The sequence below is a fragment of the Fulmarus glacialis genome, unplaced genomic scaffold, assembly GCF_000690835.1.
Source record: "Fulmarus glacialis isolate BGI_N327 unplaced genomic scaffold, ASM69083v1 scaffold5351, whole genome shotgun sequence".
NCBI classification, from domain to species: Eukaryota; Metazoa; Chordata; class Aves; order Procellariiformes; family Procellariidae; genus Fulmarus; species Fulmarus glacialis.
In genome coordinates this window covers 57,719-71,638 of record NW_009190752.1, presented here as the reverse complement: position 1 = coordinate 71,638, position 13,920 = coordinate 57,719, and the positions used below count along the sequence as shown (strand labels likewise).

Here is a 13,920-nt window from a genome sequence, read left to right as displayed (position 1 = left end):
CGCTGTGAGTCAGGCGCCCCGGCCTGCTGCTCAACTGAAAGGCCCTTTGGCGGGGGGAGCCTCCCGGTGCCTGGCCGACGCCCTGAGGGGGATCGCTCGGGGAGGCCGCGGAGGGCTGGCCCCCTGCTCGGTGCCTGTTGGGCAAAGGACATCGAGGGTTATTGTTTCTTCTGACAAAAGTCAACTTCTTCTTTCATTTTTTTCCCCCTCAAGGTGCGATGCCGCCTAAGGGTCACGGCAGAGGCAAGCTGCCAGTTCCTCTCCCAAGAGACATGATCCTGAAAGACACTGAAGGAAAAGTCTGGAGGCTGGGCAGTCAGATCGGCCAGGGAGGATTTGGCTTGATCTATTTAGGTAAAATATTGGTGGTGATTAGAAGGGTGACTTGCAAATTTCTTTGTAACTTTCTGGCATGAGTAAGACAGAAAGGGTTTAAAAAGTTACCGTTGTTTACATGCTGGTGGTCATCTGTGTTGAAGTGTGGTTTTCTGACGTTTGCAGCGCCCTGTTGGGCACCCTTGTTGTTCAAATTGTTGCTGATGGTGCAGCGTGTTCTCCATGGGCTGTCCAGCCCGGTTTGCTGGCTTCTAGTGCACTTTTCTATGGAGCTTGCGTGGGGTAGGCAAGGGGCTGCTGCTGTCAGACTACCGAAGAGCACTGCCAGGCAATGCTCTTCAAAGTAATGGCGATGCTTTCGTGAGCTGCCACTTTGGACTTTTGCCAGTCTTGTGCTCTGGAGCGCTTTGGGTTTCCAGTTATTGGAAATGTTATCTTCTGGCCAAGACTAAATCAGTTTTCATCCAAGAAGCATAACAGTAACAGTAGTTAGCTGGGTGTCGCCTCTGAATTAAAGTCTTTCACCAGAGGTGGAAATGCTGTTCTTTATTTGCTCTAGCCTAGATATGTTTCTGTATTTTCTTCAGAAGAAGCTGCTGCATTTCACTCGGTCTGTGTTTTATAAGGAATGAATAGTTCTGAAAGGCAGTTTGTAAAGCATTCTGGGTCACTGGAAAGGATATAATATATGTTACTATTGCTGGTCTCTATGAAAGAGCAAATCCTGTTTTCAAGGCAGTATTACGAGTAGTTTTATTTTTTTTGGCATGGCAAACATTTACAGGCAAACTAGTCATAGTGACTGTTACGGACTAAATTGAGCTTGTATTAAAGCAGCAGTAAAGAATTATCTAGAAGTACTTTAGTACATCGTCCCTGGAGCCAAACATGATCTTTTTAAGTTAGAGGCATGTTAACTCTCTATTTAGAGTTTAATGTTTAAAACTTGATAAGCAAGTAATTCCTATACATAAATCGACTTCTTTTTATGCATAAATCAGCTATAGCTTCTTTTTTTAAGCTTTTCTTTTTTGCGTGTTTCTGTCACGGAAAATACAGTTTTGATTGTTTCCCACTCTTGGATTTTTTCAGCTGATCTCTTAATGATGTTTCCTTCATATTGAGTGATTTGTTGGAAAATAATCTGTTAATACACTGTTATGCCATGAGCTTTCCACTTAGTGTGATTTCCAGATTTTTATAATGAGACAAGTTTTCATTAGAACAGGCAGCATATGTCGTGCGCCTTCCCAATTCTTTTGTCTTTAGTAACTCCTCAAATCTGCAGAGCTGTGCTAGGTTCAGTGTGGTTTCATGGAGGTGAAAGAGTTGTCCATCAGTGTCAAATTGTAGCATCAGGCACCTACAGTAGAGAGAAAAAGTGTGCGTTTTCTATAGAAGGGTTAGCATGTTTGTTCTTTTCGTATTTGCAGACATAAATGTAGCACTTGTGTGCCACTGGTCTCGTGGTAACAGATTTACTGTGATCTTTGTTATATCTGTCTGGCTATCTCATGGTGCTTGTCTGCTTTCAGCTGTTCAGGAACATTTTATATTGCAATGAAGTGTTCTTCCTCTCCCTCTTTTTTTCCTCCTCATGTCCGTTATGGTTAATCACGAAGAACTGAATGGCAACTGAAGACTGTTATTTTATTTCATGGTGTGATGGTCCCATATGTGGTCAGATGTTGCTTCTCTAAAGTGGTTGCCTGGCTGTACTGTTCTTCCAGCTACTAATGTGTGGCTGTAAACTACAGGAGGGTGGACAATTTTACTTGTGCATCTGGACTTAAGTTGCGTCTGAGCTTCAGGTTTGAGTGGAGAAACTTTCTAGGGGGGGAAAAAGGTGTAAACTGGCTTTTAGAAAGAAGAGGAAAGTGCACTTTGTTCCACTAAATGCCTGTGTAAATGAAGTAAAAAGATTTCAGTAACAACCTAAATGCCCCTGCTGCTATTTCTCCACAAAGTAGACTGAAGAACCTAGAGAAAACTAAGGCTGTGTATATGTTTGCAGGTAGTTTGGTGTAATGGAATTGAATAAGTGGCAACAGTTGATGGCTATGGCCCTACATCTACCCTATATTTAATTTGGGAGCTTGTTTTACTTTGGACTAGATTTGGTGTGATCTGCTGCACTGAATTTCCTCACCAAGTGCATGGTTTGAGGCTGTCTGAAGGAACTGTTTTGAATCCTTATGTTGCTGTTAGTAGTTGGAGTGCATCTGATGGGTTCCTGTAGTGGAGTTTCTGGTTTGATTTCCTCTGGAATTTATATAATTCACACATACCTAACTGCTCTGCAGACTGAACCAGTGGGGATGATAGGGGGTTTCAACTAACTGCAGTTACAGGGGAGTCAAAGGCTAATGCCCTTAGAGTATTTACATTCTTTTTCCTTTTGATATATCTGATAGCTTTTTATGACCTTCTTTGAAACATCACTTCATTATGTTTGAGAGATGCTGCGCATAGAGCATATGTGAGACTTTACCGTAAGAAAAGTAGACCTTAGCATGAGCTAAGAAGTGAAGTTAAGATGTCTGTGGATATTGCCATTCAAGGGTAAAGAAAAGGAAGACAGAAGCTTGCAGAAGGCTCCTATGGAGAGGAGGGACTGAGGGAACTGGGGATGCAGTGCAGAAGGCAAGGTTGTAGTGGGTGCAGTTCTCCACATGTAAGACAAAAAATGTGTTTCTGAATCACTCGGAATATAATTCTGTCGTTTTTTGTTGCAGTCAAGTCACACCAGACCCTGTGGGTGGTTTAGCATGGGGGATTCAGTCAGTTTCATGCAGATTTGATTAGTTTTCTGCCTGATCACTCAGACTACTGAGGTGGTTTCATATATTGTGGTGGTTGTTGCAGTTTGGCTCCCACTGAACTGAGGTGGAAAGCAGTCAGTGGATTAGGTGACAATGAGAATACAATCTGGGACCTTAGGTATTACTATTCTGTGGTTTTTCGTAAGTGACAGCATAGCTGAAGAAATACAGCTGTCACTTTTATAATGGTATTTGTGTTCGTTTAATCTCTTCCTTCAGAAGGGGTAGTGAATGTTACATGTAGCACTGAACTGAAGGCTTAGTTCCCTTATAGCTCATCCTACAGTTAAAACAGGAAATGGGCAAGATTTGTCCCCAAGTATTGACACTGACCTGAAGCTTTCTTGTTTAGGCCACCTCTTTATCTCTGATACGTGTTTATATCATGTAAAATATACCATTCGGTAGCTTTTTTTGGGCTTGGTCCTGCAAAAGGGTTTAGCTGCCTTTGAGAGTCAAGGGGAGTGAAGTAGATGATAAACCTTTGAGAGTAAGACACGGATGCTTGGTGCTGAGAGGCACCTTCTTTCTCTGTGCTGTTCAGACTAGTTTTTAGTGGATGTACAGCAGGGTGTGAGAGGACCACTAGACTTTCAGTGGGAAGCTAACCCAGAAAGAGCTGTAGAGAGGTGGGCAAGACAGGAGAGTGGAGACAGATTCGACTGCTTGCCAGATATGAACAGCACAGCCCTTTTATAAAAGTAAAGGTTAACTTTGCCGGCTGTATCTTTTAATAAGTATTTTTACAGTAGCGGTGTAAAGATTTTGATGTGTGTTGTTATAGCTTAATTCCCCATTAAAAGTACTCCATACTCAATTAATCTATAACAGTGTTCTTGAGAAATTTTACGGTATCTCTGCAAAATAGATTTACAAGGGATGCATTCTGTGGAAGGTTCTGTTCACTAAATCAAAGCTGCTGAAATCCATTTACTGACCCTGAGCCCTAGGATGCAAATAGTCTCTTCAGGTGCAAGGCTTCTAAACTTCTAATTATGTACTGAAAGTTATCACTACCTACAAGTTCTGTCCTGCCTCGCAAACGTTTTCCCAAGTTTTCTAATTATTCTTTCTCTTTCCTGTCTGTGCCATCCTGTCTGTGTCTTTGTTGACACGTTCCTTCCCTTGCATTCCTTTTGCATTTTTATCTTGACCAGAACAAATCCAGCAGCAGAATGCTTACAAATACTGATTCCTCCCAATGCTTCTGAAGAGGAGAGCTTCCTCTGCTGTCAGAAGCAATAGAAGCCATCTAGAGATGTTTTCTCAAGCATTGCTTTTGTTGTAGCAAGAGCAATACGGATCATAAGCTGGAATTAACTATGCTGTTGTACGTTAGAAGTTTTATTTTATTTTATTTTTGTTACGGGTGCTGATTTGCTGTCAGGCACCTCAGACAGAACTGTTGTCTCTGATAAGGGGGAGTAGAATGGAGAGCAACCTGGGAAGAACGTGACATATTGGTGGTCTCGCGGCTAGTTTGTAGCCCTGTGGAGAACAATGGCAGTACACTGAGAGATTAAGCAACAGTTGAGGAGGGTGCTACTGAGAGCCTTACATTCTCTCATTTATCTTCCTGATCACAGTCAGTAATTAACACCAGTCTTTATATAAATCATTCTCTAGTCCTGCTGCAAGCACTTTATTAATGCACAATTTGGACTGAAAATTTAAATGCAGAAAGGTCACATAAAGTTTTGTTAAGGTTCTACTGTCGCAGTGAAATCTGCTGTACACAGCACTATCTACTTGCAGGCTTCTTTCTCATGGAAACTGATGGTTCTGCAAAATATTTGTTTTTTAATATATATATTTATGTACACACCTGTTTGTTAGATGATGTCTTTTACAATAGGACTTATTACATTGTAAATGTGTTTTATTTGTATTATACCTGTATATTGTAATGGAACTTTGTAAGCAATAGGTGAAAACAAAGAGTTTTGAAACCATTTTTCGTAGCTGGCTTTGCAGCAGGTGTTTATGTGTTGCTGTTTGACTGCTATTTTTGCGTGTGTTGTTACAATATGGGAAGCTCAGGAAAGTACATATTGATAAAGCTATACTCGGTGATAATTCTGCCCTGCTTGGAGATCTGTCACCAGTATAGCCAGCATACTATCCTCCTCTTTTTTTCCTCCCCCGCCCCTGCCATTTTCCCAGAAGAGGCAAAGAATATCTGCTTGAGCAGTGCGCAGTGATTAAATGAGTGAATGTTGTCTTTTAATACTAGCAGCACAGGGAGCTCTGCTGCTGGTGGAGGTAGGAAGAGATGTGGTTGTGGCCTTTTCTGCTTTTAAGCTTGGACCATAGTACACTCTGCTGTTGATGTTCTGAGGCCCAGTGTTCTGGGAATCAGGCTGAGGTGTGAAAGAAAGTTTGTTTCTATTTCAGAAAGAGTAATTTCCATGGATAGTTTGTATAGCTGTGAGCAGGGGTGTACGTGTGTCAGGGAAGAGAAGCGTTGATGGAAGCACATTGTCATTGTCATACTGTTCATTCCTTGGTTTGCGTTAGGAAGCCGGCTTTAGCAATGGGTTCTAGAGAAATGAGGTACTTCAACAGCTGCTTAAATTAACTTCACTGAAAATACTATAGTGCAGCAAACAAATTAAAAATGCAGTAAAAATTATACCGAAAGATCAGCATGATTTTTATAAACTCAATGGAAAGAAGAATGTTAGTAGCAAAACCCTGTAATGAATAGCACTAGCAAGTAACTGTCTGGTTCAGGATGGATTTTTCTTAACTTCAGATGTTAAAATGCATTTCAGCAAAGGTCTCATTGTACCTGTAGGTGTGAACCCTAGTGTGAAAATAAATTCCTTGGCAGACAAACACCACTTGAGGAAAGAGTCTTTTTATCTGGTAACTAATATTGAACTGTATAAATATAGATATAACAAGTAGATTACCTAATTTTTCACCCTGTCTATGGGGAAACTAAGTCATAAGTTTAACCTGATTTTGCTACTCAGTGGTTACTTAGGGCTGACCACATGGTACAGGATCAGCCTGCTCCATGTGTTAAAGAGGAAATACTCCCTGCCTCGACGAGTTCTTGCTGGTGACTGCTTCCTCTTGAATCTTCCCTCTTCTTTCTGGTCCTCTGTAAGCTAGAAGTCTTAACTTTGAAAGTATAACTAATTTTTACACAGTAGTCTAAAGCCTGTTACAAAGTCTGCAGAGATCATTACTATTACACTTCAGTGTTCTGCCACATAATGTGTTGGATTTTGTGGTTTGTTTTCGTGTTGGTGTCTCCCTCCCCCCCCCCATGTATGGACCTGTGATTTGGGAGCCATTGTCTTGCTCTTTATTAGTCCACCTTGCAAGAGTTCTGGTCAGGGACCGACACCCTGGCATGCCAAGTAAAACTAGAAAGTTAGAAAGTCAAGAATACACTTCAGTGTTCTGCCACATAATGTGTTGGATTTTGTGGTTTGTTTTCGTGTTGGTGTCTCCCTCCCCCCCCCCATGTATGGACCTGTGATTTGGGAGCCATTGTCTTGCTCTTTATTAGTCCACCTTGCAAGAGTTCTGGTCAGGGACCGACACCCTGGCATGCCAAGTAAAACTAGAAAGTTAGAAAGTCAAGAATGCAGGTTTGATTTTTTTTTTTTTTTTTTTTTTTTTTTTTTGAGTGGGGGGATGTATTTCTGAGCAGTGTGATATGGTAACAGGAAGAGCTTTGGATGAAAGATAGGGCACCTGTTGCCTTATGGAGGGCACTTCCCTTCAGCCGTCTTTGGCACCTGTACCCCACTCAAACTGGCATAGTATCTTCTGAGTGGGCACCATGTCAGACTAGCAGATGGGCTGGAGCAGAATCTTGCCAGAAAACAGTTTGTGCATCAAGTTTTAAATATTAGAGGCCTGGACTCCCATCTGAGAGTGCTGTAAGAGCAGACCATGCATAGCTTTTCTGCCTGGGGTTAAAGGATGTGTTATACCTATTCCAGATTAGAGTAATTAACTTTGAAAGTCAAACAGTGGCTTCCATTGCTGTGGAATACAAAACTTTGGCTCTAGTGAATCAAGATTAAGGTTTCATAGAAAGATGAGTAAGAAATGTAGTGAAATTTCCTACCAGAACTGAATGTTCTTAACTTGGAGGCATTTGCGGTTATCTGCAAAACAGTTTAGCAGTTGAGCACCATTTTCTACCGAAAACGGTTTAGTTAGGTCTTGTGGAAGATGGTTTCACAAGCACGGTACAGAGGGCTATGTATATGTAATTTGTAAAATTCATAAAGCTACCTAGAAGAAGAATCTAGAAAAAAACCTATTCATAAACACTGCTCAGAAAAGAGTCTGTCCAGGAAATGATGATGATGCATCTTTAAAGTAACAATATGAGCAGAGAAGCAGGTCTTCCTTAGGCTATGTTAAAAATGAACTGCAAACACCCTTCAAGCACTGAATGTTTCAATTCTTGGGAAATATTGGGTATTGCGAAGGTGGAGGGGGAAAGCAATGTGCTTTGTTCGCCTTTAAGTATTTGTCTTAGTACCATCCATATGTAGGAAATACTTGAAGTTGTGTGTTAAATAGCAGATGCTACTTTTTATTTATTTGTGTACATTTTGTTTTTAGTAACTATATTCCTGCAACTTGGATCGGTTTTTATTGTTAGATGCTCAGAGCAACATTCCCTCCTGTTTGTTAGCCATTGAATTTAAGAGCTCTTGGCTTGACTTAAACAGGGTCAGAATTTTCCCAGCTTTTTTTATTAGGTAGCCTGTAACTTCGAAGTGTGGTATTTTTGAGATTAGTTTTTATTTCTGAAAGAAACTAAGCTGATAATATCACTCTTCAGGAATAGTTAACCAATGAAACAAAGCACAAATAAAATACTAGCAACCCAAGAACTTCTGAAAATAATTTTATTCATGTTTCCCAAACAAATATATTCTCAAAATATCCAGCAGTGGCAAAGACACCAGCTGTGGACAGGAGCAGGGATGTTTTTTCAAACTGCCAAATCAATGCTGTTTTCTTTTCCACTGTGTAAACTTTGTCAACAAAACTGGTTCTGTGAGAGCCATTGAAAATATTTCACCATATTCCAAATGTGACTGCCACAAATTAACTGCTAAAACTACAACAAGCACGTTTGAACTGGCAAATAGAATTGGCATGTTTCTTTGTCAGACTGCATGCAATTGTGCTGTGTGGTTGTAGGAAATCGCAGGCCATCCAGAAACACCCTTTTGTTACCATGTCTTATTAACATTTAGAAAGCTACATTAATTAAGGTTGTGGCACTCAGCAACAAAACGGATGAAATTCACGATTAAAGTGGATGATAAGACCGTAACTGCTGTGCCTGGGTGAAACTAGGGAATTCTGGACATGGGTTAATTTGAGGTAAGTTATTTGCTGTGTTGTGTAGGCACAACAGTTGGAAATTCTGGCAAAGAATGTGAATCTTGCTGCATTGCTTTATTTCAGAGTGCGTTTCAAATTCATACGCTTTTCACTGGCATGGTAGCTGCGATTGTGGGTTGAAGGGGAGGAAGGGAAAATAGAGCTGTGCCCTTTGCAAATGTTTTGTGAGACTCTTCTTGGCATGAGATAGAAACAGCCACAGCCCCCTACACAGCTTCATCTTGTGCCAGTGTTCCCAGTTAACAATTATGCAGACAATGGTTTTGATTGTGTGCATACATCAACACCCCTCCCCCCAAATGTAAGGAGGTTGTGTGTCTCTAGTTGATAAAAGCAACATAAACTGTAAACTGGGAACTCTCACACTTGTTATGCTATTTTAAGATATCCTTTGCAAATATAATCTGGCCATATAGTGCTCCTGGTACTCTATGTGTGTACTTATATGCCATCAGAGACCTCCTGCCTATCAGCATTGCTCTCCTGCAGGGTCTCTGCTTACTGTCCTGCAGTCTAGCATTTAACTGGTTGTAATATTATAAATAGCCATGTGCTACCACACAGAACGAGGCTAGCACATGGCTAATTACGAGTATACAGTAATTAACTATGAGCTAAACTCGCAGGAGAGTATGTGGTGGTGGTCTATGAGGTATGTAATCAGACTGTTTGTTAAACCTTGGGAGCCTTTCCAGTCTGTTAAGTAACTATACATAGTAATGAGACAATTTTTTAAAAACCATTTATGTTTATTTATGGACAAAAAATAGTCTGTCTTATTTCTGAGCTGCGGCTAAAGTATTGCTGCCTGATATATGAATGGTTAATTAAAATGATGTAACAGAAAGTACACATGCAACTTCTGCTTATCTGTATGTATAAGATTAATTGTCTAAGCATTATCTGTGTAAGAAGTTTAGAGTGTTATTCATTGTCAATGTTATGCCTTGTTTCATGTAAGTGCAGTAAAAACAATAATACCATTTCTCCTTTTGTAGCTTTGAATGTCATGTTACTCATTTTGTGGAGCATCTGTTCCTGTATCTTGTTGAGCTTTGTCTGACTTTTTTCCCTTTTCACATTGTAACCATTGCCAGTTAGTTTTCGTTTTATTTTTCTTCAGGATGTTCTTTCAGTGTGACTCCAAAAAGTATCCACACTGTCATAGTGTAAGAACCATGGGGGTTAGGCCCTTTTGCTGGGCTAGCTCCCGTTAATTGCTCTTCTTCATTACCCTGACAGCTGTTACTGTCTGTTCCAGATTACCATGAATGAGGCCTCTCTTTATAAAATGTCAAGATGTCTACAGGGAAGTTAGATCAGACTCTTTCAAATACATTTAAATTTGATACTTCTCTATACCTATCAAACCTCTCTTAAGTAACTTAGTATTAAAATACATTTTCTTACACACAGGCTCTTTTCTGATCTATGTCAGTAAGGGAGCACATCTAATTCTGTTTGGATGATGTGATATTGTTGAATACAATGAAAACACATGGGATGTGTTCCTTTAAACTAATGTCTTCAGCTATTAACACAGTCTACATGTGGCAGAGAAAGATAAAGACTTAAGCACCTGTGCCTTAATTCCCAATTCAGTACAATAATATGGTAAGAACAAAGTTTACCAAAATTTCCTTCCTGGTTGTATGATAGTTTTAAGTTGTATTCTGAATGTGACTGCTACTCGTTTGAGTCTATGGAATAGTTCACAGAGCTACTGTTTTAGGATATGCACATTTTACCTTAATGTGTTATTAGCACAGAAGTATTCACATGGGGAAGTGTCAAGCGGAAGGCAGTGGGGACCCTGTGGGTGTTTGAGATGTGTATGCTGCCAGATGCAACCCAGATGCGGAATAGAATTGAAGGAAGATGGCAGCTGAAGGAGTCTGTCCATTGTAAAAATATTTTTATGCCCTGACCATCAAAAAATGTAAGCTTGGATGGTTTGATTAGATCCAAGTTTACTTGATTTTTATTATGCGGATAAAAGTAGTCTATTTTTGTGTGTGCTGATAGTTGAAGTGTTTCACACCTGGACTGTTGTTGGTATTTGATCATTATAAGAAGTTTGAAAGGGACACTTATTTCCTAGGAACTGTATTCTTTTTAGTTTTTTTCAGTGATGATTCTAAAAGGTGATTTAGTCTCATTAAATTTTAATCCCAGTGTAGCTCCATGTAGCTTCAGTAGTATCAGAGAGAACTGATAGTTCTCTCAGGGTCAGAAGAAAATAGGATCGCATTGTCTGTGCAGAGGGGTTCTGTCTCCTGGGCTGTAATTGGCACATGTGGTCAATTATTGTTTTGAAATACCTACTTGCACTAAGAGGCACAATCCCTCATCTCCCCTTTAGACAGGTGGTGGCTGTGCTATCCCTAACTTAGGCCAGTGTCTAAATAATGTCAGAATAGAAATCAAGGTCCTAGGGCCAAATTAATTTGTAATAGAAGTAAGCAGACAATCCTGTCTAGAGGCATAATGTAGGTCATAACTTTTAAGTGGTGTCTTTGTCACGACAGTGGATTGGCAGCAACCAAATACAGAGGTTATCCGATTGACTGGAATGACTTAAACATAGTCTGTCATAATGGAATACCTCATTGTGGTGCAAACGTGCAATGGGGACATCCTGCTTACTCCTTAATTAGCATTGAGGGAGAGAGTTCTGTAAATGTGGGTTAAAATTGCTTCTGTACTTGTTGATTAAAACTTCCGCGTGTGTGTGGTGTTTTCGTTTTATTTTTTCTTTGAACTTGGCAAAACTCTGACCTTCAAAAGCAGGAATTCAGACAAAATGTTGGGTATCTTTGTCGTGTATTTTTTTGGTCACCTTATGCAATGTTAGCTTGATCTTTGTTTGCAATTATATTTTGTTGCATACAGCTTGATTCCCCTCTCTTTCTCATTTTGCAGCTTCCCCTCAAATTCATGTTCCTGTAGAAGATGATGCAGTGCATGTAATTAAAGTGGTAACGTGTAGATCTCATTTCTAAATTGTTAACTTGTATGCAGTTCTTTCTCTCAATTATCTATCCTTATTTTCAGCATTGGGTCTGTATTGCATGCTTGAGGCTTTTGGTTTTTTTTCCTTTTTTTTTTATATCTTGATATACTTTCCCTGCTTGGGGATGTATTTGGCATTTCCATGACACACAGTATTTCCTTGACTTGATTCTTTCCTTTCCTTGATTACTGCCCTCAACAGTTGAGTAAGGAAAATCAAGCTACGAACTTAAACACACCCAATCTACAATATTTCTGAAAATAGTGTCTTAAATAATTCCTGAAAGAATCTGTGTTGTTTATGAAAATGTGTTGCTAAACAACTTTTGTTTTTAGCTACTTACTAAAATTACATTTCAGATGGCACGGTATATGGGAGGTGGGAAGAAAAAGGGGGTTCATCCTCTTTGAATTTTTCATACACTTTTCTGTAGAAACTGTTGTCTTTCTAATGCATTTTGTGATACTAAGTTTATTCATTTCTCAACAGGAATATCTTGAAAATGGCCCCCTATTTTCTGAACTGAAATTTTACCAGAGGGCTGCAAAACAAGAGCATAGTAAGTAATATATCAGTTCTGCTTCAGGCAGATTTAAGAACAAGTTTGGGTTTAACTACTTCTAGTAAGAACTGTTGCTTTAGAGCTTGATAGCCAACTCATTTCATATACATTGAACTAATCCTAGTTGGTACTAGAATAATTTTAGTTTGCTGTAGGTTTCTTTACTTGGATGTCATCCTTGTCCTTTCTGATCAGAAGGGAGAACAGAAGTGTGCCAAATTTATTATGTGCACACTTCAAAGTGCACAAAAAGGAATGGACTCCAGAGAGAGGCCAGCCTTAGAACAGAGGTACAGCATGGTCTAATTGGTGGCTGTATTTCTGCTAGTAACTATTTCCATGTGCAGAGCTAAGAGTTTGTGTAATCATCACAGGATTTAGTAGTAATCAAGGCTCTTGATTCTGCAGACACTTAAGCATGGATGTGATTTATTCATGGGAACTGTCGTAAAGACTTTAGGTGACTTAGATTGCTGGTAGATGTAAGCACTTCTGATAGCTTGAAGCATTCTGTATTGAATGAAGTAGAGCTTCTAAAGGAATTATTTCTTCAGCTATTGATAATTGCTTATCTGCCTTCTAAGGGAACAAAGTTCCACATTGCTAGAACAAAAAACTGCTTCTTGTATTGCAGAATGTAGAGAACTTCAGAGTAAAGTTATGGTCTGAATTGTTGCTAGACAAACTGCCAAGTAAGTCTTATTTGTTTCATTGTTTCATTCAAAGTCTTGGCTTGATAGCTAAAACAAAAACAACAAAAAACCCCCACACCAAACCCAAAATTCTCTAGCTACCTTTAACCCAATGTTATCTTTTTATTATTATTACAGTAAGAAAATGGATGAATCTCAAAAAAATAAGATGCTTAGGAATTCCAGTGTTTTGGGGATCAGGCTTGGCTGAGTACAAGGGAAAAAGGTAATAAGATGAATTGTAACTAAGCCTTAAATTGACTGAAGATCCATTTTCAACAAAATGGTGATAAGTCGTTTCAATCTGACACAAACTTGCAGTCTTGTCTTAAAGGATTCCTCCCTTTTGTATATTTCCTGGTAGCTATAGATTCATGGTGATGGAGAGACTGGGGGAAGACCTTCAAAGAATCTTTGAAGATTGTGGAAGCAGATTTAAGAAGGAGACTGTTCTGCAACTTGGGGCACGAATGGTATGTACAGAGAGAGAGGAAATCGTTATGTCTCAAACTTGCTGAGTTCAACTAGAAAATTATCTTTCTAATATAGTTCCTTTAGGTAGCTCTTGAGTTTAGAATTAAACATGTAAATGCTATGTATTTTCTTATTTCTTTTTTTTTTTTTTTTTTTAAATAAAACAACTATTAAGTAGAAAATCAAGACACCCTGCAGACTGGAAGTTGGTGGGCTCAAATCAAAATTTTTTCTAATAGGTTAAAACATAGACCATCCACTTCAAAATGTGTGTCTAGACTGAGATGTGTAAGCCTATTCTCATATGCTTTAACATGTATTGATTTTTTTTTTCCCAATGTCTGAAGGGTATTGTATTAGACATCCATATTTGTCAAAGTTCACAATTGCATGCCTGAATACAAAATATTCAGTGTGTTTGCCGAACACACTGATTGTACAGGCCAGGATCAGGCTAGTCTGCAAATACCAGTTTTGTTTTGAAATCTGTGACTGGAACATACTAACGGAAGATTGTATACGTGCTCCTTTGTAATATCATTTGTGTTGTGAAAGATTGCTATTACTGAACAGAGGTGCACAGCAAATGGAGTAGAGGCAATGGTCCTAAGTTGCAGGAAGAGGAACTCT

General features: G+C 39.4%; 1 protein-coding gene across 1 annotated transcript in view; it reads left to right on the top strand.

Annotated features, from left to right (window-relative positions):
- Nucleotides 1-218: 218 nt before the first annotated feature.
- Nucleotides 219-13,920, top strand: part of VRK2 (vaccinia related kinase 2) — a 46,368-nt gene continuing 32,666 nt past the window's right edge. Inside the window, exons 1-5 of the mRNA XM_009586392.1 lie at nt 219-354; nt 11,472-11,527; nt 12,052-12,121; nt 12,955-13,042; nt 13,181-13,289. Coding sequence (XP_009584687.1) covers nt 219-354; nt 11,472-11,527; nt 12,052-12,121; nt 12,955-13,042; nt 13,181-13,289 — 459 coding nt within the window. The remainder of the gene's footprint in view (nt 355-11,471; nt 11,528-12,051; nt 12,122-12,954; nt 13,043-13,180; nt 13,290-13,920) is intronic.